The sequence below is a fragment of the Schistocerca nitens genome, chromosome 2, assembly GCF_023898315.1.
Source record: "Schistocerca nitens isolate TAMUIC-IGC-003100 chromosome 2, iqSchNite1.1, whole genome shotgun sequence".
Taxonomy (NCBI): domain Eukaryota; kingdom Metazoa; phylum Arthropoda; class Insecta; order Orthoptera; family Acrididae; genus Schistocerca; species Schistocerca nitens.
In genome coordinates, this window is record NC_064615.1 from 750,770,898 (window position 1) to 750,797,999 (window position 27,102).

The 27,102-nt window shown below is 42.5% G+C and overlaps 1 protein-coding gene across 1 annotated transcript in view; it reads left to right on the plus strand.

The window, feature by feature from the left end:
• Positions 1–27,102, plus strand: part of LOC126234604 (uncharacterized) — an 85,550-nt gene that overhangs the window by 48,098 nt on the left and 10,350 nt on the right. Inside the window, exons 3-4 of the mRNA XM_049943328.1 lie at positions 4,383–4,522; positions 21,983–22,118. Coding sequence (XP_049799285.1) covers positions 4,383–4,522; positions 21,983–22,118 — 276 coding nt within the window. The remainder of the gene's footprint in view (positions 1–4,382; positions 4,523–21,982; positions 22,119–27,102) is intronic.

Genomic DNA, 27,102 nt, shown 5'->3' on the forward strand with positions numbered 1-27,102 from the left:
ATAGTATTTTTTGTAGATTTAACGTAAGACCGTCACTGTCACATAATGCATGAAATAAACAGACATTTTCTTCAGTGCATTCAGGTGACGCACGGTTTACTAGTATACCATGTGCTCGAACAGAAGACAAGACTTTCTCCAGCAACTGCTGCAGACTACGGTGTTACCAGTTTGTGCAGACAGCCAGACTTAAAGTATTATCAGTGTGGCCATGTTATATGTACCATGTCGCTACGCGACACAATGGAAACGTACGCCCCACCTAATCACTGTGATGCTATGGTCTATTGTTGCTGTACAATCCCGCTAACTGGGAATGGTTTGTTGCACACACAGAGAACGCGAATTACGGCATGATGCGGCACTTTACCAACACATGGAATGTATCCGCAGTTGCGAATACAGTCAACTTCCAACTGCAGAACGGAATGACGACATTTAAAATTTGTGTCGGGCCAGGACTCCGACCCGGATATCTCGCCTGCCGCGAGCGGTCGTCATAATCATTTTGGCTATCCCTGCACGCTTGAAGGCCAGACTCGAAGTTTCATAAGTTGTTGTCCTTAAGTCACTTGTATACCTACTGTAATTCCCATACAGGGGAGACATTTAATGGAAAGTCATTAGCCTAGTTTTGGCAGTACGATCCTGTAGTGGCTGTGTCTGTAACAAGTACGATGCAACGTTCCTTCGAACACGCATGCAGGTACGAGAATTACAGCTAGTGTACAAGTGCAGGATAGTGACACATGGGCGACGACGTATGGGACTTTAGGTGTGGCGTGGAGCGTTCACGGATAACTGAAATGGTTGTGGACAGCCTATAGGAGGCTTTCGAGTATTTTATATGTTCCAGCGACATCTTCGAAGTCCAGTTGATGACCGAACTTTACCGAAGCGGTACGGTGGCCTATATTTGGTTAACGTGAAAGCTACAACCACGGCACTTTACACCAATAATATGCCCCGGTTGTGGGAAAGAAAAGATATTATTTTCACTGGAATGTTGACCACCGAGTTCGCACTTGTATCGAGACGCCCGCCAACGTCATTGGCACATATCCCACACATTGGCAGTTTCCTTTTCGAATCAGTTACATATTCTAACTACCCTACCACAACAAAGGTCAAAATTTAATAATGATTGTTGTGTTGCTCACGCTGCTAAATACTGCATTTTCGGGCAACAACACAGTTATTATGTGGCAGGTGTCATTAGAGCACAGTTAATAAAGTCATTTCATGTAATAACAAATAAACTAGTACTCATCTTTTCGAGTTTCCCACGCCGGTCTCGTTGTAAAATCATGGTTCAGTCGCCGAAAATCTAGGTTCGAATGGCTCTGAGCACTATGGGACTTAACATCTGAGGTCATCAGTCCCCTAGAGCTTAGAACTACTTAAACCTAACTAACCTAAGGACATCACACACATCCATGCCCGAAGCAGGATTCGAACCTGTGACCGTAGCGGTCGCGCGGTTCCAGACTGTAGCGCCTAGAACCGCTCGGCCACTCCGGCAGGCGAAAATCTAGGTGGTGATGATTCCAAGCTCGGATGCAAAGAGGCCTAGGTTTTATTCTGCTATATTCAAACGTTTTATAGATGTGCTTCACAAACCATTCTTGAAGATTAAACCTTTGAAAGTTAGCACAATGGTGATGTAAAAAATAATCAACACTCCGAATTTAAGTTACACTTCCTTTTTATTGCTTTTTTTGCTATATCGCGTAACACACAAAACATCACTTCACAATACAAAACACACTTGAAAACATCTTCCTCACTGTTAAAGTTCACATTTTATAAGCTGACTACAATATGCGTCTTTCCAACATAAAGTCCAAGGCTTGACCTTTTCAAGGTCCGACTCTCTAAGTCTCTAACAAACTGCTTACGCGCCCAAAACTTCAGAGTTACAGGTACGTCAAAGATCATAGTGAAAAAAGAAAGAGCTCACATAAGAATAATATCATTGCAATATAAACATATCGATCTATCAAAATACCTCTACATTAATGAAATCAAATCTGTATGTTGTCTCGGAAAAATGTTAACTACTTTGCAGAAACACAGTAGAATACTGCTGGTATCGAGAGGTTCAGGTGAGGTGCCGTAATGGTTGCGTAATTCAAGTACCATTACAATATGCACCGAGCTCCCCAGGACCAAGAAGATGACCAGTCGCAACATCTACCGCCTTCTCCGTCTGCACCCACTTCGAAACCCCGTTAAAGCACTTCACGCCCAAATTTGGAAAAAGATTCATCAACCATACCACACCACTAGCACTGCGACATGGTACCTTCTCGGCAACGACAAATATACTACAAGACAGTAACAGCATTGTATCGCGCTGGTGAATTCACCTCTCTGCCTCGAGTGCAATGTCGAAGATACGGATTTACACCGTTTCGAGTGGGTGGCAGCAGCAGCTGTCGGAACCCCTGTACAGAAAATCATAGCTTTCTACCTCCGAGTGCCCGCACATCACGTCTCTCCTATCGTGCTGATACATTCCATCATCTAAGTGGTGCGCCATCACATGGATCAGTGGCATGGTGATCAACTACCTCTTCCAGGACGGCATCATCGATCCGGCGGACTTCTGGACACGTCTCGGAGTACAACACCACACCCTGCGCTGACATCGAGACTATCGAACCACTTTCACGAACTGATTACAGAGTATTTTCGCTAAACCGTCCAGGATCCGAAATCTGGAAGAAACGCACCAGTCAACACAGGACGATCCCACGTTCCCCTTTGCAACGATAAAGCGGACGTTGTTCTGCTGGCGCGAAGATGTAGAGCTTGTCTATGCAAGTCTTCATAGTTTCTTTAACTTCGTATTTCTCTTCATTTCTACATTTTTTTTCTTATGCATGTTTATTCACGGATGACTCTGGATATACAGCCTCTTCGTGTTTCTTTCTCATGCGCTCCGTTAAAAAAAATATAAAAGAAGAAGAAGAAGAAGATGGTGTTTAGAACGTATACTTATTTATGTTTTCAAGAAATATAGTTGTTTTGTGAAGAACTCTTGTTTTATTTTCAAACCAAAGAGATTTTTTCTTGTATTATCATCACATTTTGCTCATCTAGTAGGTGTTTATTCTTGGTTCTGCATAAGGAAGACATTATTCTTTATTTCATGAAGAGATCATTAACTTACTTCATTCAAGACACTTATGTTATGGAAGTAGGATAACAATGGTCACAAAGGAAGGGACACCGACAAAAGCGCTTATGGTGAGCATAAGGAGGGGTTCAAGAGGAGGAAAGATGCCCGTAAAAAATGAAAAAAATTGAAATAAAGTTTTAAGGCAAGCGCTCGTGACAAGCGGGATCCCTCGGTTCGAGTCCCAGCCCGGCACAAATTTTCAGTGTCGTCGTTCCATTCTACAGTTGGAGGTTGACTGTATTCGCGACTGCGAATACATTTTCTGTGTTTCATAACGGCTGTAGTCGTTGCTGCATTGTACTTCTTGCTTCATCAGTAGGCTGCGGCATTGGACTTTGGCTCCTCAAGTGGCGTGGATATCATAGTGTAGCAGGGATGCAAAAAAGTAGCTGCACAACAACAAAAAAGTAATTGAGTTCGAAAATGGTTCAAATGGTTCAAATGGCTCTGAGCACTATGGGACTTAACATCTATGGTCATCAGTCCCCTAGAACTTAGAACTACTTAAACCTAACTAACCTAAGGACAGCACACAACACCCAGCCATCACGAGGCAGAGAAAATCCCTGACCCCGCCGGGAATCGAACCCGGGAACCCGGGCGTGGGAAGCGAGAACGCTACCGCACGACCACGAGATGCGGGCGAAAATGGTTCAAATGGCTCTGAGCACTTTGGGACTTAACTTCTGAAGTCATCAGTCCCCTAGAACTTAAAACTACTTAAACCTAACTAATCTAAGGACATTACATACATTCATGCCCGAGGCAGGATTCGAACCTGCGATCGTAGCGGTAGCACGGTTCCAGACTGTAGCGTCTAGAACCGCTCGGCCACCCCGGCCGGCAGTAATTGAGTAATTTATTTATTCCATTATTAAGTTTTCTACATATCACACCTGTGTAGTTTCTAATAAAGCTCAGCCGGCCGCTGTGCCGAGCAGTTCTAGGCACTTCAGTCCGGAACCACGCGGCTGCTACGGTTGCAGGTTCGAATCCTGCCTCGGGCATGTGATGTGTGTGGTGTTATGTCACTTAGGTTTAAGTCATTCAAAGTCTAGCGGACTGATGACCTGAGATGTTATGTCCTATAGAGCCATTTGAACCTAATAAAGCTCATCATATTTTAGACATACGTAGAGTCACTTGCCACGCCTGGCCAAATAAACTTTACGTGTTGCCTGTGTTGTGGTTGCCACAGCGCGTTCCAGACCGGCATGGGCTGCGTGGACGAGTACCTGCAGTGCGCGTCGGTGAGCAGCCGCCGTCTGGTGGAGCAGCAGGTGGAGGGCGCCCGCTACACCTTCCGCTTCCTCTGCGACGACGCACAGTTCCGCGCTGGTGAGTCTCCCAACAGCCGCACTTCCCTTCACACTACAGCTGATACAGGCGTTTATCAAGGAGCAGATGTTGACGCTTACGTTATGTGCCCTTCTATTTACTCTCCTCTCTTACTATTTTCCCAGTACACAGTCTGTACACGAAGAATCATTTAAAAGCGATATTTTATCATCGCAATTTACTTAAATAATGAGATTAACTACAAGGGCGAGCAGAAAAGTAATACCAACTAATTTTGTGGGAGAAAACTCTTGAAGCTTTTTAAATAAAACAAACTTTATTAACGTTTTATATCTTTAGTCTACATGTCTATCTTTTTGTTTCTCAACGTAGTCACCCTGGTGACAGACTTGCTTGTTGCTACCCTCACAATGGAATGTTTGTTGACGAAGCCACCACTTCACCTCTGCTTGCACCACTTCATCAAATCAAAGTGAAGTCCTCGAAGGTGTTCTGTAAGTTTTGGAAACAGATTAAAATCGACCAGGGCGGGACTATACGGAAGATAGTCGAGACAGTGAACCCAATGTGTCAGATTGTTGCAGATACCACAGCGCTCGTGTTTCGTGTGGCATTGTTATGTTGAAGGATATGAACAAACTCTTTGGTTACAAATTCGATTACAGCACCCTGTTTCATGCATCGACATAAATACGTTACGTCACCATGTTATGCTGTACAATTCAGTGCCCTCTAGCGGCGGAAGGTTGCATCTTGGGTCAGCGAAGCGGGGAAGTCGACCGAGTAATAAGCATTTTATGTTATACGTAGGCCAATATTGAGAAAGGATAAAATAATGGGATGCATTACATTTCAGCACGCCATCGTGTAATACAGGAAAATGCAAACTGCAAATAGTGGTTGAAAACGGCTGCAGCTGTATGCGAATTTAGGCTTTCTCGGCGATTCTCAATGATTAAGACTCTTCAAGTTATCAACGGAGTCAAGGCGTCCTTCTGTGGAACGACGCCTTGACTCGGCTGATAACCCGAGGAGACTTCATCAACGGCTACAGCACTTTAAAGCGTAGCAACATATCGATAATAGTCAGAGAATGTAGCAGAAAGGTTGATGTTTTGATCATTTCGCAAGTGCTGTGAATGGGAAACTGGAGCGTACGTGGTGATGAACAAGTGAAATGTTCCGCCTTATTAGCAAAAATTCTGACTTCGTACAGAATGTTTTATACGTTTAGAATTTAAAAATTGTTGTTCTATCTTCACTATGCGGTGACTTCATCAACGATACAGTCAAACACCTGCAAATACCGACAAAATCTACCAATGGCTTCGGTCCATTGAGAAGACATTATGTTCTTGTAAAGGGAATAGTATCGATCAACAACCTTATCAGCATGAAACGTCGAGAGAGTTCGTATTTAGTTGAACATTGTTCACGGAAATACACGTAGGAATGCAGCAGAGAGTTGTAAATTCTGCAAGCAACTGTTTGGCGTGTTCTCAAATTGAAGCTGAAACTGAAACAGAAAGACTACGTCAAACATAATACGAATTATGCTACGGCAGTGCTGGAATCTGTGAAGGAAAAATCATTTGCTGTACGTCTCATTTTTAGCAATAAGACAGCTTTGTACGTAAGTGATGTAGTTCAGTCGATAGAACATTCGAATATTGGATACAAAAAAGCCTCCATGTTTAACTTAGCATCTCGGTGACTGACTTGCAGTTTAAGTGTCCCGTGCAATGTCAGCACAGAAACAGAATGGTTCCTTTTTGTTCACTGAGCTGGCGCTTTCGACAGGCATTTACCCAGATATGATTCAGCAAAGGTTGATTTCACAGAATGATGCAGAATCCACAAATTACATCTTTCACCAGTATAGAGTAACCGTATACCTAGGTTTATTGTCGAAAGTGGCTGGGTTGAGGGTTGCTTGTAGGAGATGATGCAGCCTTTTATCTTGGATGGAGAGTGATCGACAGATGGAGAAAGAAGTTCAGTAGTGATCCAAGGAACTGTGGACCCTCGCCGTTCGGAAGGTGCTGCTTGAAACCGAATTCGCCGGTTTGACGGGTGACCCATTCGCCTTTGTGTTGTAAATGTCCAAATCGCGAGTAATCAAACCTATATTAACGTTACATAGCAGGGAAAGGAATGGTTCTTAACTACGAACGTGACAATATTTAGCTGTATGACCCCCTAATATCGCTTAAAATGGAAGTCATAATGTGCAAAAAATTTCTGTATTGTTTTGTAGCGTTGACCGCGCTGCGGGAAGTGAATATACTGTATTTAGCGGTCGGGTTTACGGCACTCTTCCCGTGTGCCGCTACCTGCCGTGAACCACGTCCTTTCCGCGCTAACTACGTCTCACTTCTCAGAAAAATATAGCCTTTAGTTCGCCCAGCTTAACATTTTCATTGAAACTGCACAACATTACACTTTTTTTACTAACGTTAACAACAGTCTCTAACACAAATTTTGACACGTGTTACTTGACAGAATACTGTTATTAGAAAGGCACATATTTATGTTCTAAACTTCTCTTCAAAGCGCCACACAAGTTGTTACACACACCACATTTAATGTGGCCTACCTGGAATTGGTTTCATCCGCACCCCTCTAGCGAACAGCTTGCAGATTTCTATCCTTACCTTACGACAGATTCACTGAAAGAAAACTATATCTGTGAAGATTGTTTTGATCGTCAGCTCTGAAGGAGTTCTTTCAATACTTCATTTCAGTTTATATTTGTTTAAATATGTCAGAAGTAAATTTACATTAATGACCGATGTGGCAACAATTTTACTTGGAAACAGGAGGGTGCAGACTGATATATTATTACGTGGCTTAGTCGCTGCCATCTCGAAATTAATTGATTATGTTAAGTTAACATTTTGATAAAGCAAATTTAAAAGCAAGACATCCAGTTAAATTGAACTTTACAATGACATATCAAAGCGACCACACTTCTTGTCTTTTCAAATTTAAAGTAAACAATTATTCTCGGAAATTAGTTTTATGTGACACAACAAGATTGTCGTAACACCAAGATTAACCAATTACGATCGTTTGACTATACAGATTGACACACAAGTGAAGTCTCAACGAAAAGGACTGGTAGCTTTGGACCGATGTCTGACTTTGGGACAGTGATTGAAACAAACACTTTTAACAAAACTATACTACTGGCAATTAAATTTGCTACGCCAAGAAGAAATGCAGATGATACACGGGTATTCATTGGAGAGATATATTACACTAGAACTGAAATGTGATTACATTTTCACGCAATTTTGGTGCATAGATCCTGAGAAATCAGTACCCAGAACAACCACCTCTGGCCGTAATAACGGCCTTGATACTCCTGGGCATTGAGTCAAACAGAGCTTTGGATGGCGTGTACATGTACAGCTGACCATGCAGCTTCAACACGATACCACAGTTAATCAAGAGTAGTGACTGGCGTATTGTGACGAGCCAGTTGCTCGGCAACCACTGACCAGACGTTTTCAATTGGTGAGAAATCTGGGGAATGTGCTGGCCAGGGCAGCAGTCTAACATTTCCTGTATCCGAAAAGGCCCGTACAGGACCTGAAAAATGCGGTCGTGCATTATCCTGCTGAAATGTAGGGTTTCGCAAGGATCGAATGAAGAGTAAGCCACGGGTTGTAACACATCTGAAATGTAACGTCCACTGTTCAAAATGCTGTCAATGAGAACAAGAGATGATCGAGACGTGTAATCAATGGCACACCATACCATCACGCCGGGTGATACACCAGTATGGCGATGACGAATACACGCTTCCATTGTGCGTTCACCGCGATGTCGCCAAACACGGATGCGACCATCATGATGCAGTAAACAGAACCTGGATTCGTCCGAAAAAATGACGTTTTGCCATTCGTGCACCCAGGTGCGTCGTTGAGTACACCATCGCAGGCGCTCCTGTCTGTGATGCAGCGTCGAGGGTAACCGCAGCCATGGTCTCCGAGCTGATGGTCCATGCTGGTGCAAACGTCGTCGAACTGTTCGTGCAGATGGTTGTTGTCTTGCAAACGTCCCCATCTGTTGACTCAGGGATCGAGACGTGGCTGCGCGATCCGTTACAGCCATGCGGATAAGATGCCTGTCATCTCGACTGTTAGTGATACGAGGCCGTTGGGATCCAGCGCGGCGTTCCGTATTACCCTCCTGAACCCACCGATTCCATATTCTGCTAACAGTCATTGGATCTCGACCAACGCGAGCAGCAATGTCGCGATACGATATACCGCAATCGCGATAGGCTACAATCCGACCTTTTGCAAAGTCGGAAACGTGATGGTACACATTTCTCCCCCTTACAGTAGGCATCACAACAACGTTTCACCCGGCAACGCTGGTCAACTGCTGTTTGTGTATGAGAAATCGGCTGGAAACTTTCCTCGTGTCAGCTCATTGTAGGTGTCGCCACCGGCGCCAACCCTGTGGGAACGCTCTGTAAAGCTAATAATTTGCATATCACAGCATCTTTTTCCTGTCGGTTAAATTTCGCGTCTGTAGCACGTCATCTTCGTTGTGTAGCAATTTTAATGGCCAGTAGTGTATATTAGAACATTGGTAAACCATGACGTTGACTGTAACATTTTGATACACTGCTAAAGACTGCCTTGTTCGTTCCAATCGTATCAGTGTTGAAGTTGGTGCTTGCTTTATTATAATTTGGATAGACTCTTCACGTCTCCTATGTTGGAATTAATTTATAACTGCCACATACTTGTGTGCCATGGTTACTTTCTGATCATTGGCTCCAAATTCCATCACATCAAACCAGTTGGATATTCTTGCTTTTCGACACAAAATAAATTGGAGACGACCTCAGAAACTATAAACCAGTGCCACAACAAGTATTAAGTACGTTCACTCCGAATTGTTATGGGTTTAGGCTCAAATCGCCAGACATGACACGCCACGATACGTACACTCTTAAGGCTCGATTACAACTGCTCTTGTTCTCCGTTCTTCTCCTCCTTCTCTGTGCTAGCACCAAGGTCATCCAAAACACCATAGTGGATCCCCTACCTTTATGATTTCATTTTGTTTAAATTAACTACATGTTCTAATACCCTCAGACTGTTACAGTCAGTACATTTATAACTTACGTTCATTTCTGTAATTTATTCTTCTTAAAATTATTAATTTTTCACAAAATACCCTCTCTTTCCAACGAACATCTTTCACAGATATTACACCTGCGCTTATTGTTATAGATGTTTCCTTAATAGTAATCTTTTGTATAAGAGCGATCATTTTACTCCGTCGATTTTCACTCTATGCTGTTTAACTAACTAAAAAATTTTTAGATATTACAATTTGAATTTAACTGTATCATCACAAGCTATCTATAATGAAGCACTGTTTCAAAAAAAAAAAAAAAAGCGTAAATGCGCAGTATGATCTTCATCAGGTTTTTTACCCGTGCAAACGATGGCAACATGCATTAAAGGTTCAGAAAAATAAAAATGTGAACAAAAAAGGAAAAAGAAGTAATACCCTACGGCAACGTTATCAACGAGGTTCAACTGGAATCGCTTAAGTCATACAAATACCTGGGCGCAAAAGTTTGCACTTCTTTGAAATGGACGGATCACTTAAGCTCAGTCACGAGTGAGGTACCTGAGAGTCTTCGTTCATCGGCAGAATACTAGAAAAATGTAGCTACTATACAAAGGAGGTTGCTTATAAAACATTTGTACAATCCATCCTAAAATAGTCCTTAAGCGCTTGTGACCCACACAAAATAGGACTAACGGGGAGTACTGGACGCACAGAGATAAGGATGGCACGGATGAGCACAAGTCTATATGACTCATGGGAGTGTAACATGGAGGTACTGAAAGAATTGAACTGAATCAAGAGAAATAGTACAACGCCTTACATTATGAACCACCTCGAAGAAAATGGTTTATTGAAAAACAGCCAGCACGGATTGAGAATATCCCGTTCTTCTGAAACATAACTAGCTCTTATTCTCAGGAAGTAGAGAGTACTGTCGACAGGAGTTCTCAAATTGACTCCATAGTTTTAGATTTTGACACCGTTCCTAACATACGACTTCTAATGAAACTGCATGCCAATGGAGTATTGCCTGAGCTGTGTGACTGGATTCGTAATTTACTGCCACAAAAGTCACAGTTCGTAATAACTGACGGAAAGTCTTCGAGTTAAACAAAATTAATATCTAACATTCCTCAAGGAATTGGTACAGGCCCTCTACTGTTCCTCGTCTTCATAAATGATTTGGGAGACAATATGACCCTCCCTCCTGGATTGTGTGCAGATTAAGCTGTCATGTAAAGTCATCAGATGATCAAAACAAATTTCAAAATGATTTAGACAAGATATCTGTACGGTGCGAAAAGTTGCAATTGACTGCAGATAACGAAAAGTGTGAAGTCAAGCACATGATAACTAAAAGAACTCCACTAAAATTTGGTTACAAGATAAACCATACAAATCTAAAGGCTGTAAATTCAAATAAAAACTTATTGATTACAGTTAAGATTAATTAAAGTTGGAACGATAGCACCGATCAAGTTGTGGGGAAAGCAAACCAAAGACAGCGGTTTATTGGCAGAGCACTTAGAAAATGCCACAGTTCTACTAAAGAGACCGATAAACAATACGCTTACCCGTCCTCTTCTGAACTGCTGCTGTGCAGTGTGGGATTCGCATCAGATAAGATTGACGGAGGACATCGAAAAAGTCAAAAGAGTGCAACTTATTTTCTACTATCACGAAATATGGGAGAGAAGAAATATATGTGCGAGTGCTGTGGACATGGTAAATGAATTTTTAATGCCAATAAACTGTGATTGATTTGAAAACAACGTATGGGGCCTGAAGGTGGCAAAATGATTTGCCGAAACTGGTCGCTTTCAGAATAAAGTTTAATGACATTAGAAAGGGCGTACCAGCCATGTCCTCTGCTCGTAATGGACCACATGATATTGGTACACGAATTGTGGTGGTAGTTACTAAAACAAATCAGTTTTTCGTTCCGGCAGAACGTTGTCATGAAACTTCAATATCATCTTTGTCCGCAGAGTGTGAAAATATTTTGTTGGCGCCAATCTACACAAGGAGAAACTATCATCATAATAAATTAAGAGAAATCAGAGCCCGCACGGAAAAATTTAAGTTTTTACTGCACGCTGTTCGAGAGTGGAACAGTAGAGCAGTTCCTAGAAGGTGGTTCGATGACCCTTATGCCAGGCGCCCTCTGAATTGCAGGACAATCATCTAGGGATCCTTGTCTTCCATATGCGACTGGAACCTGAATAAGCCCTAGTAACTATTGCAATGGAAAGCACCCTCTGCCATGCACTTCAAAGTGATATCCAGGATATGTATGTAGATATAGATACTTTGTAGGACATTTATCCCTCCCATCAAATCCCACTCTACCCTTCACCGCTTTCCAAAAAAAAAAAAGTTCAAATGGCTCTGAGCATTATGGGACTTAACCTCTTAGGTCATCAGTCCCCTAAAACTTAGAACTACTTAAACCCAACTAACCTAAGTACTTCACACACATCCATGCCAGAGGCAGGATTTGAACCTGCGTCAGTAGCGGTAGCGCGGTTCCAGGCTGTAGCGCCTAGAACCGCTCGGCCACCCTGGCCGGCTCACTGATTTCCATGCTTCCCTTTCTTCACCTACCCATGACAAGGCTTCTGTGTTCATATACCATTTGAACCTAAGCAGAAATTTCAACTTAAAGCAACTGTACCAAATTACATTCACACCACACGCCAGTACAGTGCTCTATTAGTATCCTGTGCGTCACAAAACCACACGAACTTCCTCCACAAACTTATTCCTGGGGCCTCGTGCGATATGTGTTGGATCAGTGTAGAGGCGAGCTTCTTTTACCATCCTCACTTCCATTAAAAGACTCTCAGAAGATGGCAAATATATTTCAAAATCAATATGGTATCAAGACTATTTATATACTTACGTAAAGTACAATTGTCAGGAGAAGAAAATGAGTTTCACGATGGAAATTAATTTCGTTTAACAGGGGCAAACTGTGTCGTTGAGAACCCTTTCTGTGGAGGGGGTGAGGAAGTAAAGTCGCGATAAATAAAAGAATAAAAAATGAACCAGTTACAGTGAAACAATTCACAAATATTCTCCATATGATCGTTAATGTCCAAATGTCATAAGTTACGGTCGTGTGCACCACAATACATATTGGATTTGGTTCCTACCAGGTCGTCGTCCAAGCCTATAGCGGAGACCTTAGTTGAAGGGGAACGTAAACTGATAGCATTTCATTTTATTACGACAAAAAGGTTTACTAACAATGCCCATACTTCTCGTGTAGGATTAGAAATATGTGCTTTCTAACAGCGAGTTACGAATTTAGTCTTCCTTCCTAGTCGTTGGAGTTGGTAATAACAATCACTATTAGTCACAAATTAGACATAATGGTCAGTAATGGAACGTAAAACCTAAATTTTACTGTCTTTTATTTCAGAGGGTTTCTCAGAACACTACTCAGAGTTTTATCTACAATAATTAGTTCACCACTATTATACGCCATTTCCATTTAAATACCCCAACATACTTTTTAAAATTTTGTACAAAGCACCTTCTGCTGGATTTATTACCGTCCTTCATCCTGTACTAAACTTTTAACTTTTAATTAATCTACGAGTATTCTCTGCGAGTGCTTTAAGTGGATGATGACGTAGTTGGTAGCCAATTTTGGCTGAAACCGATAATTACAGTTCAATAAAAAGCGTGTTCTTAACTGCTCGGTTCAAAAAAATTTCTTATACTGTTTACACTTATGGAGTCTGAATTTAACTTCACGTTTGAATGGGAATGATGCAGTATGTGATCAAAAGTATCCGGACACCACTAAAAGCATGCATTTTTCATATTAGGTGCACTGGGCTGCCACCTACTGCAAGACACTCCATATCAGCGACCTCAGTAGCCATTAATTTCGTGAGAGATCAGAATGGGGCGCTCCGCAGAACTCACGGACTTCGAAAGTGTCGGGTGATTGGGTGTCACTTGTGTCATACGTCCGTACGCAACATTTCCACACTCCTAAACATCCTTAGTTCCACTGTTTCCCATGTGATAGTGAAGTGAAAACGTGAAAGGGACACGTACAGCACAACAGCGTACAGGCTACACCGCGTCTGTTGACTGAGAGAGACCGCCAACAGTTGAAGAGCGTCGTAACGTGTAATAGGCAGGCATCTGTCCAGACGATCCCACAGGAATTCCAAACTGCATCAGGATCCACTGCAAGTACTATGACAGTTAGGCGGGAGATGAGAAAACTTGGATTTCACGGTCGAGCGGCTGCTCATAAGCCACACATCACGCCGGTAAATGCCAAATGTCTCCTCGCTTGGTGTAAGGAGCGGAAACACTGTAGGATTGAAAAGTGGAAAATGTTGTGTGGAGTGACGAATCACTGTACACAATGTGGCGATCCGATGGGAGGGTGTGGGTGTGGCGAATTCCCGATGAACGTCATCTGCCAGCATGTGTAGTGCCAACAGTAAAATTCGGAGGCGGTGGTGTTATGGTGTGGTTGTGTTTTTCATGAAGAGGGCTTGCACCTCATGTTGTCTTGTGTGGCACTATCACAGCACGGGTCTACATTGATGTTTTAAGCACCATCTTGCTTCCCACAGTTGTAGAGCAATTAGGGGATGGTGATTGCATGTTTCAACACGATCGAGCACCTGTTCATACTGCACGGCCTGTGGCGGAGTGGTTACACGACAATAACTTCCCTGTAATAGACTGGCTTGCACAGAGTCCTGGCCTGAGTCATATAGAATACGTTTGGGATGTTTTGGATCGCCGACTTCATGCCAGGCCTCTCCGACCGACATCGATACTTCTCCACAGTGAAGCCGTCCGTGAAGAATGGGCTGCCATTCTCCAAGAAACCTTCCAGCACCTGATTGAACGTATGCCTGCGAGAGTGGAAGCTATCATGAAGGCTAAGGGTAGGCCAACACCATACTGAATTCCAGCATGACTGATGGAGGGCGCCACGAACTTGTAAGTCATTTTCAGGATACTTATGATTACATAGTGTATCTAGTGGCCTGAAGAATAATTCTTGATCCTTGATGAAGGCTGTATTTATGTGGCAAATGCCCTTCAAGAAGTGGCTACAGGCGGAAATTTGGTAGTTCTCCTACATCCCCTTCAAATACTACTAGCTTGTGACTATTTTTGACAATGACAATTAAATGGAGACACGATCAACGTTAGGATGAAGACCGAGAATGGTCTGACTTACATCAAGATATGTGTGGTTTCCCTGCTGTTAACCATTACATTCATGCTGTGTGCAGTACATTAATTTCCAGGCTGTTTTTCTCCCCGAGGAAGCGAATATGTTCCGTACGACAATGATATAACAGCAAATAATACTGTTTCAAGCAAGGAAAGAAGGGAACCAATAGGACATGGAGATGTGCCTAGGCAGTAAGGCAGTTAGGCGTCGTGAAAGGATGACTATGCTCCAGAAAGAAACGACGGACTGAGTTCCACTGAACAGTGTTGCACTGGACGGATAAAATGACGCCGAGATCATGTATTCGAAGAGACAAAATACCGCAGACACCCAACATCGCTACGGCAGAGAAGGTAATTGGGCATCCCGTATTTCCAAAACTAACAAACATGGTGTTGGATAAAGTGTCAAGTAATTACGAGATGATATCCTACTATTAACGCTCAGCAATTGAAAAAAATTTCCCCTGATTATAAAGCTCGAATACTTGATATACATCGTCTTTCAGATGTGCCAGTGACACATACATTAAATACTGCAGTCCCAACATTCAGTTCTGTGACATTCATTTTGGGATGACATATTCTGGAAAATTCTATTAATAAATAGTATTCATGTGGCTAAATAAATCTTTTTTTTTTTTTACACAAAAGACACATCCTACATAGAAAAGTAGCGAAATGTGTGTGAGATTTCAGTTGAGGGAAACATTCTAGAAAAGCTTTACTTTTATGTAAATTGTATCATGTAGGTAACTTTAATTTGAATTTTAAATAACTTTTATTGCATAAATAAAATATTTAAGCTCCACCTCACAGATCAGCAACAATCCAAGGAACAAACCATGTTGCTTGAATATGAAACGAAGTTGTTGGTTCATAGTAAATTTTTGAAATTAAAATACTACCAGCTCCATCGTCTTCCTCTAAAACAGCATATCATTTACTCATTATTTACATACCCCCAAATTATCCAAAGTGGCTACCCATGTACAAATGGATACCAGTATTGAGTTTCGTAGAGAAATTTAAACCCACGTTCAAACGGATGCCGACATTGAATTTCATTGAGTAATTTATACTTTGTACCAACACCTCCCGATAGTATTTGAAGCAATAATTGGAACATAGTAACTATATGTTCACAGGAAATAATCTTTTGGTCTGTATGTAGCAGGTGGTCCAAGAAAGCCGTCCTCTATAGTTTTATGTTTCGCTCATATGTTGGGGCAAGAAGGGCTGCCTCCTTACTGCTGCTCCAAGGGGAGCTGCACGTACAAGAAAGCCTTCATGGAGCTATGCCGTCATCTGCGTGCGTTTTCTATGGTTCCACTCTGATAAGGTCGCATGGCTGTCTGCTTGTAGCTATAGTCAGGTCTTACTGTCAAACAGATAACAACTGCAGTGTACTCCCTCGAAGAGTTCACCGATATTATACTGATCTATGGAGAGACCCACCGCAATGGTAAAGTAGTTACAGCAGTTAAATTTTTGTTTTCCAGTGCTGTTGTTACGTTTAGCAGGCGTCTTCTCTCTGTTGGTGTGGAGACTGCTTCACTGTTGTGACGGTACAAACCCCTGTTACTAGATGAACAGGTCTAGTATGCAAGGATTGCTTTGTGGAGAGCGAGTGCGCGACATGGCGCGCCATTCACGGAAGCGCGTGGCGCGCCCGCGCGATATTTGCAACGAATCGGTGGGATGCCTCTGCCGCCGGGCGGCCACGTGGCCCCAGGTTGGGACATTGTTTGGTTTTTCGCTCATTACGCGAAAACCATGTAACTTACGGTGAAGACCGATGTGGCAGTGGATTGTGGTCAGCAGTATGCACATTCTGAAAGATCTTTATTTTAAGTCACGAGACGCAAAAGTTATAAGCACTCCGTCTTCAGGCCACGAGTGAGAGGCGTGGGGTCAGCACACCTCTCTCCCGGTCGTTATGATGGTATTCTTGACCGAAGCCGCTACTATTCGGTCGAGTAGCTCCTCCATTGGCATCACGAGGCTGAGTGCACCCCGAAAAATGTCAACAGCGATGACGGCCAAGATGCTCACCCATCCAAGTGCCGACCACGCCCGACAGGGCTTAACGTCGGTGATTTCACGGGAAGCGGTGTATCCACTGCGGCAAGACCGTTGCACACACAAAAGTTATAGCAACTTGAAAATTGCTTAATATCATGAATACAGAAAAATTAATAAAAATAGTAAATAACAACTTAGAGAGATGAGCGAGCGCTCATTAAAAACGTCTCGTCATAGCGGATCGAGTGCCGTAGTCATATGTTAAGAGTCATAAATAATTAAGCTAGTAAAAAACAATAAACAAAGTTTGATGGGAAATTGTTTATAAAATTCAATATAATTTCATGACGTAAAGAACGGCACTATGTAATGTTTTGGGTGGCATCACACGTATTTTGAACTAGTTAAGTTATACTATACACTTAACTTGAAATAGTTTTCATCGTTTGCAAATTATTATTAACATTTATCGCCCATAATTAATCAATTTTTATAGATATGAAGATTTTGAGTAGCGCAATATGTAGATCGCTATAGATTACGTCTAAAAACAGTGCTATATGCAGTTCTATGTTGAAACTTTGCAGCACAGATGTAAACAAACAAATTTGCTCTAAGTCGAGAAATTTTGCAAGAAACTGAAACTTGATTTATGGGCGATAGAATAATCCTAGAAATTAATGTAATGTAGCAAATGAGATGTACTTTCTATCGCAGTTCCAATGGTGTACTTATTTTTGTTGAGGGAAGTACGTGTCAAAATTTGTAACCTTAACTGGTGTAATTGGTACTTGCATAGCCAGTGGGGTAGACATCCGATCCTATATAAGCGAGCGGCCATCTTGGCCGGGGGGTCAGTCATTCGGCAGTCGGTGAGCGTGTGGGTGGCGGAGTTGGCCCGTGGGTGGTGAGCGAGCCCCACTTGTGGGTGGCCCATGTGGTCGTTTGAGTAAGAATTTATTTTCACACCGATTTATTTCGAGGCAACGGCCTTGCTGCAGTGGCTACACCGGTTCCCGTGAGATCACCGAATTTAAGCGCTGTTGGGCGTGGTCGGCACTTAGGTGGGTGACCGTCGGGGCCGCCATGCGCTGTTTCCATTTTTCGTGCCAGGCCTCACTGACTGACATCGATTCCTCTCCACAGTGCAGCCCTCCGTGAAGAATGGGCTGACATTCCCCAAGAAACCTTCTAGCACTTGAATGAACGTATGCCTGGGAGAGTGAAAGGTGTCATCAAGGCTAAGGGTGGGCCAACACCGTGCTGAGTTACAGCATTCCCGATGGAGGGCGCCACGAACTTGTAATTCTTTTTTCTGTCAGGTCTCCGGATATTTTTGATCACATAGTGTATCTGCTGACATGGTTGCCGCGACGTAATTGCTGCAGTAACTGCCACTTGTAAGGCTGTATGTGTAGGTTTCGTTTCAGAAAACGCCACTCCGTTGTTTGAGGAAATCGAAGTTCCTGGCCTGTCGGTGTTGTGGACGTCTTAGGGCTCCGGATGCGCTCGACATTTTCAAGAGACGAGCATGGCCGACCAGTGTTCTTCCCTTTGCACATGCAATCTGCTTCCAAGTGTTTTATACGCCACTCATAAATCTACTTGCGCAGAAACGGTTTCTTGCTGAATCAATGGCGGAATGTACTTTGTACTGGAACAATGGAGTGACTTGGTGCAAATTCCAACACACGAAATGATTTCTCTTGTGGGTTAGTCGCTATGTTGTTACAAACATAACAGAAACGTAGGTATATCAAAACTTTAAACCTTTCTGTATCTAGTGGCAAGCACAATGTGTTTCTATCTATTGTAGTTTGTCTGTAATAACCATTTGAAATCTGTATTTATTTGCCTGTGAATGTGCCTATAAATGTATGCATAAATGAGAAATCAGCAGACATTCGTTCGATACACATGTGATCACCCTTATTCTGTTAATATCTAGAATTTGATAGCCGTTTAGTAAAGAATATTGGATAACACATAACATCTCGAAATTTGTCTTCATAATTACAGTAAATTAATTTGGAAACATTGCAACCAAAGCCACCCTGTCACGAACTATCCAAACTACTTACTGTACACAGCGGACTTCCCGTAAGTCGTATGGCTGGTGTTATAACAGTGCACTAAATCTAATCTTTTCGACGCCACATATAGGATGCAGTCTTTCGTCCTTACTGTTCAATCTCTATCACTAGGAAATAATGACGGAAATATAAGCAAGGTTCTACAGTGGATTTTTAAAAAATTCGGGTTGAAGTGATATCAGTGATAAGATTCGCTGATGACTGTTGTCAGTGAAAATAAGGAAGAATTATGAGTCTTTTGATTAGAATTAACAGGCTAATGAGTACAGAACAAAGATGAAGGTAATAAGGAGCAGCTGAAATGAAACTAGTGATACACACATTGAGATTCGGGACCAGGAAGTGTGACAAAGTTAAGCAATTTTCTACTTCGGAAGCAAGATAGCACATGACAGAAAGAATAAGGAGGACACGAAAACCAAATCATCATTCGTAAAAGCGGAAAGGGCGTTATCCCTATGTAAGAGAAATCTACTAGTACCAAATATCGGTCTTTACCTGAGGAAGACATTTCCGACAATACACAGCACTTTATGGCAGTCAAGCACGGACTACGGGAAAACAGGAAAAGAAGAGAATCGAAGAGGTTTAGCTTTGGTTTTGCATAAGAATATTGAAAATTAAATGGCCTAATGAAATAAAGAACGAGTAGTTTTTCGCAGAACAGTGGAGAACGGACCTTCTTGAAGAAGAAGGCACAGGGCGGCAGGAGACATGTTAAAAAATTGAGGAATACGTTCCATGGTACTAGAGGAAGCTATGGAGGGAGAAAACTGTGCGGGAACAAAAATTGTGTAAAACATCCAACAAATAAGTGATGACGCAGGGTGTAAGTGCTACTCTGAGATGAAGAGCTTAACGCAGGGGACGAATACGTTACTGGTCACGCCGATCCTGTCAGAAGATTGATAATAATAATAAAAAAAAAGAAACTCACACACGTGTCGGTACTCGTGGCCATAGGTATGACCTACCAGTCTAGTGCGTGTATTGTATGGTGACATCGTATTTGACGCAGCCGAAACTTATTCTGGGATCTCGTTTGTGGTGTACATATGTGTTTATGTAGTAATCTCAATGGCTTCCTGTAATGCTGCTCTTCCTCACTTTTATTTATGGGGATACTGACAAGAAATGTCAAGTCGAAAGCGACGTAGCCACACAAATATTTAAGTGACTGTCACACATTTCCTTCTTAAGACGCTGATTGTCATTTCTCAAACGACGAAGTTCTCAATAACAAAAATAGTAGAAAGAGAAGTTTCTCGGCCTTACATTTTGTCACATCTGTTGCGGTTAACGTACTGTAAGCTACCCAACATTTAGCTAAGGGTCCGTGAAGATTCTGTGTTTGCGAACCAGTCGGATCCCATTGCTACAATGAATTCTACTTCGCCATGGGTGAGTCACCACAGAAAAGTCTCACCACCAACTGCTGTACATCTCCATGTTACGGGGTAGAAGGTAGTTAAATGGCGCATGTTTAAAGAAGCCATATGAACAATCTAAGAAAAATGTACTGTGAAACTTAGAAGAAAGGAAGATTAGTGTTTAACACACCATCGATAATGACGTCATCGGAAACGGAGCAAAAGTTCGGGCTCGTGATAGATGAGGAAGGAAATCAGACGTGCCCTTTGCAAGTATCAATTCCGGCATTTACTTGGAAGGATTTAGGTAAGTCATGGAAGACTGAAATGTGGATGGCCGGCCGGTAATTTGAACTCCAGAGTGGAAGTCCAGAGCGAATGTTAGAATGGGTTCCAGCAGCTATTCAGCCTGAGACCGGTTTCAACGGAGGAGTTGGGGCGGATACACAGGCGATCGGCCGTGGCGCTGATGTGTAATCGATGGCGATCGCTGATGAGTCGAAGTCAGCGACGTGATGGATGGTGCCGTCGGAACCTGCTGACGCTATCTGGCTCCAAGTATTAGACGCGCCGCAGAGCCACAGCTTTCTGGGAAGTGTGTACTGGTCAGCGTCTAACTGTCGACATCGGTCGAATCTTGTTATTACGTTTGTTGGTATATATTGTAAGTTTACACGGGTCGCAGGAGGAGAAAGATAAGTGATTGACCCCAACATGAAAAGAAGAAATTTCAGAAGCAGTCGAAAAAAAAGCGAATATTAAGTCTAAAAATGATACAAAACTGCAGAAAAAGTATCTTCTCTCCAAGATTCAGCGGAGATTCTGGAAAACTTCCTCATGTGAAACGCAGCTTTCTTTCTCATACGGTATGTTGGCAAGGAGTAGGTGCAGACTGAACAGCTGGATTCCGTCGTCCTCCAGTCCCGAGAGGGAAGGATATTATTTGCAAACTCAGTCCTTGTGTTGAGAAGGATGTTCGTGTACGCTGTATATTTCGCCGGCATGTATCGTCTATAAAAGACAATTCAAAAAGCGATGCGTAATTGGTACTGGGTTTTTATGGTTATCAAACAACTAAGCTCCTTCTACTGGCACTGTCGGACCACTCATTCCTGACCGGCCGTCGTGTAAGGCTCTGCCAGCATCAAAGTTCTGATACGGTATGGAGGATTGTGGGGTCAGCACAACTCTCTTCCGACTGGTCAGCTTCCTATGCCTTGGAGCCGCTACTACTCGGTCAGGTAGTTCCTCAGTCGGCATCATGAGGCTGAGCTCACCCCGTTCCAGACCGGGAATCGGGCTCCAGATCTTCGAATAGCGGTCAGACACTCTGACCACTTAGCTATGGACAACTTTACGAGTACGTTGTTAAGAAATCGATCACTACCAACTGACTTGACCTATCATTTCCCGAAACACCGCGTTGCCATGAGATAATAACTGTTTCACTGATTTTAACAACTAAGAATTCGACAGCAGGCGATTGGACACAGTTGTCATAAAACGTTATGGACGAGAGCTTAAAAAAAATGACATCATTAATAAGCAATTCGATTTGCGCAATATGTTTACATTTAAGAGGGAGACAAGACATACGTTTCTACTGAATGAACCGTTTTAAATTTGTAGCTCTTTCGCTTCAGACTGTTGGAATGCGTCAACAGTAACATCTGCCGTGTGTTTTGCAGAGTACTTGCAGTACACGGACTGCTACCGCGCCATCTCGGATGACTGGACGGAGTGCGCGGACCGCTTCATGACGCTGGTGAATGAGGACACGGCCGCGCTCAAGGACAGGCACACCCGCATGCTGGAACTCTGCTGGTGAGCACCACTCCTCCTCAGGTCCACCGTGCTGTGCTCTCCGTGATCAGCTGACGTCGGGGCAGCACTCTGGATAAGAGGAACTCAAAGCTGTTTGTTTTAAGACTAGAACTAAATATTTGTAAAAATTCATTTACTTTTCCACAGGATTTCTCTTCTGGTGTTTCGTATTTTTTCTCGTAAATAACAAAGTAATTTTCGGGAAAAAATGCAATGCAAGTAGAAAAGAACACTCATATCGTGCTGCACTCTGCTCAAAACCACATTAGGGTAGACACAACTGTAAGTGCAGCGGAGGCGCTGAAAAAAGCTGTCGCATCCCTCACGGGACACGCAGATAACCTAGCGTTTCATTAACCTCGATCAGACTCGCAAATTATTCGATGTACAGAGATGGAACTTGTATCGTTGTGTTTTCGAAGTCCTGCACTATGTTTTCATTTTTGTATATTTAACACAGCAAAATTTTAACATTATTTGCAGCAACTTCACGAAAATACGTTTCCCGAAGACATTAGCATTTTTCGCAAGTGAAAAATTTTTGTTACTTTTGTTAGGTGTCGTGCCCACGTTAACGAAACTGAATCATAAGAGTATATCGTATTTCCATCTGCTCCGTACTGTAAGTACATCGGAGATTTCGAACATGACATACGTTGAGTTAAATGTGACACGTCATGCTGCGCTCGCCCGTTGTAGTTCATTACGAAAAAAGACCACTAGTTTCGCAGTTGACCTGTCACTCCTTTTTGTGTTTAGTCGTAGCGACAGCTCAGCTTGTTCTGCATTATAACAATGTCTGACCGCCTCGAAAGGACTTGCCTCCTTAAGGTTGGTAATTTTCAGAGTGTCGGCTGTTCCTGTCTGCGACGTAGGGCTAACCGGAAGCAACAGGACGTATCACATCCGCCGGAAATAAATCTTCTTTCATAATCCGCTTTTGCAAACAGCATTTTTTCCGATACTGTCTAGATTCAATAATTTTATAGCGTCCATTTCATTCTCAGACAATTGTTCTAAAACTTCACTACAGTATTTTGTTTTATATTTAGAGCTGCAGCAGTTCTTTCGGAGATAAGCGAGCCTCTGTTGTTTCTCTCTTTCCTCAAATTTGATACGTGACGATAAGAGTGTTTCTCTCAGCTGACAAACGTTAATACTCTGACAAGAGAATGACGTGGAACTTTTTTACAAATAACACGTGATGAACATACTTTTCACAGTGTTAAGTATCACGTAACAAACAACAGGAACAAAAACAACAAAATAATACTGACCACAACAGTAAGCAGAGAAAGCAGAAATCAAGCGTGACGAACGGTCACACAGGATTTCATGCTGGCGCCACATGAAGCCGTTGAAAAGATGACAAAGCGAAGCTCTTCCGTGGTGGAGGGTGAAGGATTATAACCGCGGGAGGTCGCTGAACTCACAGGTGGGGTGCTGAATCCGCGCCGTGCCTTCACGTGAAACTCGCCCCACTACTCTCATCGTGGCTCTCACCCTACAATAATTTTTAATCGAGTATGATATTTGAAAGAATGATTATGCAGTAAAATACTTTCATCGAGAAGTAGTAATGCATTGTGAAGTGTTTAACTTTGTACTTTCTCTCTTTTTCTCATTTGGCGAATATATTTTCAATAACAAAATGTTTAATATTTTCCCAAATCTGTTTAACTGCTACAGTGTTACTGTTAGTGATGTTTTTGTACCTCGTTTTACTTTATTATTTTCCTGAATCATATTACTAATATTTCACACAAATATTGCGCTCTATTGACTTTAACGTTTACACTTTTTCCTTTTACTATATATATATATATATATATATATATATATATATATATATATATATATAAGCGGCGAGGGAAAATGTGTACGAAGGCCGCGAATCGAACACGGGTGTACGGCTTACCAAGCACGTGCGTCAGTCCCTAAGCCACCTTGGCACGTCGATTCACACAACTGCACGGATTATGCTGGCACGCCTCCCCCATCGATCCAAATTCTCACTGCCACTCAGTCTGCTCTCAATTCCCCCTTACACACGAACAGATTGGCCGAGGCTGTCCGTGTTCTGGAGTAGTACCTTCAGCGTCGAATGTAAGTTTGATTTGTATAAGTCCCTGCACCTGGGTTCAGGGTGGACCCTCCAATTTACGTTCGATGCCGAGGTGCCACATGGAGAATATCAGCAATGCTGTTCGCGTGTAAGGGGGAATTTAAAGTAGACTGAGAGGCAGTGAGAATTTGGATCGAGGAGGGAAGCGTGCCAGGCTAATCCGTGCAGCTGTGTGAACCGCTATGCCAAGGTGGCTTAGTGGCTGACGCACCTGCCTAATAAACAGAGGACGCGGTTTCGTTTGTCAACCTTGGTACAAATTTTCACTCGCCGTTTCAGTCCATATACATAAAGTCGTGTCTGCATGAGACCAATAAAGTCTCTGAAATTGTTTTATTTAATTTATATTACTATTTACTTCTATTATTATTTTTCTGTTACCATTACTATTATTGGCCAACGGCCTTGCCGCAGTGGTAACACCGGTTCTCGTCAGATCAGCGAAGTTAGGTGCTGTCGGTCTTCGCTAGCACTTTGATGGATGACCGTCCAGTCTGCCAAGCGCTGTTGGCAAGCGATGTTCACTCTGCCCTTGTGAGGCAAACAGAGGAGATATTTGATTGAGGAGTAGGGGCTCCGGTCTCGGAAACTGACATACGGCCGGGAGAGCGGTATGCTGACCACATGCCCCTCCAAATCAGCATCCAGCGACGCCTGAACGCAGAGGATGACACGGCGGCCGGTCGGTACCATTGGGCCTTCATGGCCTGTCCGGGCGGAATTTTTTTAGTTTTCTTACTGTTACTGATGTGACGAACCTATGAGAGATTTGCTAATTATTTGTGTATGCTTGATGAACTTGATGAATATACTACGAAAAATACGATTTTTGCTGAGAAAATTTGAAGCATTTCGTATACACATTTGTTATCAAAATCATCAGACACTCCAGACGTTCTCCTGTGTTTATTCGTGGAGATACATTTCTGAAAAAGGATATATAGTATGACGACTCCGATACACTCAGAGAATCATTGTTGTGACGAACTTTCTGACTGTTCAGTGTATGTACGTTAGGCCCCATGGTAATGGATTTATTCTGGAAGTGGATGATGCTTTATACGAGAAAATTGTAATCCTGAGCAAAAATGGCTTCGATAACGACCGCTTCCGTTTTACTGCTCTGTGGTTTAATTCATATGGTTTTCTGGAGTAAACTGGACTACAGCGCTGTGTTTGTGTTTATCACAAACAGGAATTAAATTTTCAGCCTGACAACTGAATTAAACGTTGCTATTCGTCTGTTCCATATATAGGGCGACCACATATAAAATTATGAAGGGAGTACAGATTGTGATACTGGATGTTTGGCTACAAGGAGAATATGAAAGACCTTTAAATATTATCAGAAGAAAAACTGAATTAATCAAGATAAAACTAAGTCCAGTGACGTGGGCTTCCCGACCGTGGTGCTTCCGGTCATGTTATGGATGCCACAGGTACCGTGAGACTTCCAAACAAGCAGTTTCGCACCGTGAGTTTTCCGACCAGCGACTCCCCCACTGCTGATTTTCACCGGTCGTTCACCGGTGGATGTGTTGTCACAGTCTGTCAGGCGGTGCCCTCGCCTACAGCCTCCGTTTCCATATGGTTTCGTAGCCCTAAGCTACTTGATTTCTATACAATGTGAGTAATTGTAATAATTACAGTAACAGAAGGAAAGTCAAAGCCTTCTCAGGGATGCCCATCGCTATCGGTTGCACGGAAAATTTCGTCAGTATACGAACTGGTTGTGCGTGAATTTCGTACAGACTAAGTGTCAAGGCAGTTTAAAAGTTACAAATGGCAGAATCATAATAGAACAGCTACATTTTTTTGCCCACCTGACAAAGCAGATGTGCAGATTAAGAAACGCAAGCGTAACTGCAGGAAAAGACTCCATGAAGAGAAGAGAATTACCGTTTCCTACATTATTACGATTTGAAAAATACAGTTTTAGATTTCGTGGCTAATATGCCAAATTATGAGAACAAGACAGAACGGTGTAAAGCAAAAAGGGGCACTACTGGGAAGACACAGAACCCTTGCATATGTTCGGAGATTCAGCTAAGCGAACATGTTTCGAAATTAAGTGAATAAAATGTAACAGTTTTCTGAAAATTGGTGACGAGTCGGTTCCTAACAAAGCCTGCTACTGTGAAGAAACGGAGAAAAATCTTGTGTGTAAGTGGAACTGCTCTTACAGACGAGACGTTTGACAGATCAAACAGCTGTACACCATACGCGTTGACTTTGGAAGCAGACGAAGGTATTTTCTGTTTTATTTGCTTTGTTCCTAGACAATAGTCAAAATACTGAAGAAACACTTTTTTTCTGAATTCAGAACTAAAATGTTTGCCTGGGCGCTGAAAATTGTAGTGCTTGACTTTGCAAAGTCTTCAATTAAATCTATGAAAACTGTGTTTCCCTAAACATACTTTTCTGGCTGACGTTTTGACTTCAAGCTATATCTCTGAGGAAAATGCAAGAACCGGAGTTAACAGAGGAATACATGGATAGAGAAGATGTCCTACTGCTTTGCTGCATATGTACTGCAGTGATGCGTATTCCAACAAACAGTTTCAATGAAGCATGGATGATAATAATGGAGGAAATGCTGAGTGGAGAAAATCTCAAAAAATTCATAGCCTACGTTGTGGTCAATCAATGGATGGAAAATCCTAGTATACCGACGGAACTACGGAATGTTTTTAACTAGTTGCACAGGACCACGAATGGCTGTCGAAGGCTGTGATAGGAAACTAAACTCCTCAGTAAATCAAAAATATCCGGTATATTTGAAATTAAAAAAGATTCCATTAGCATGTATCTTCAAAAAAGATGTTTATAATCTTTCTTACAAAAAATTGAGTGAGAAAT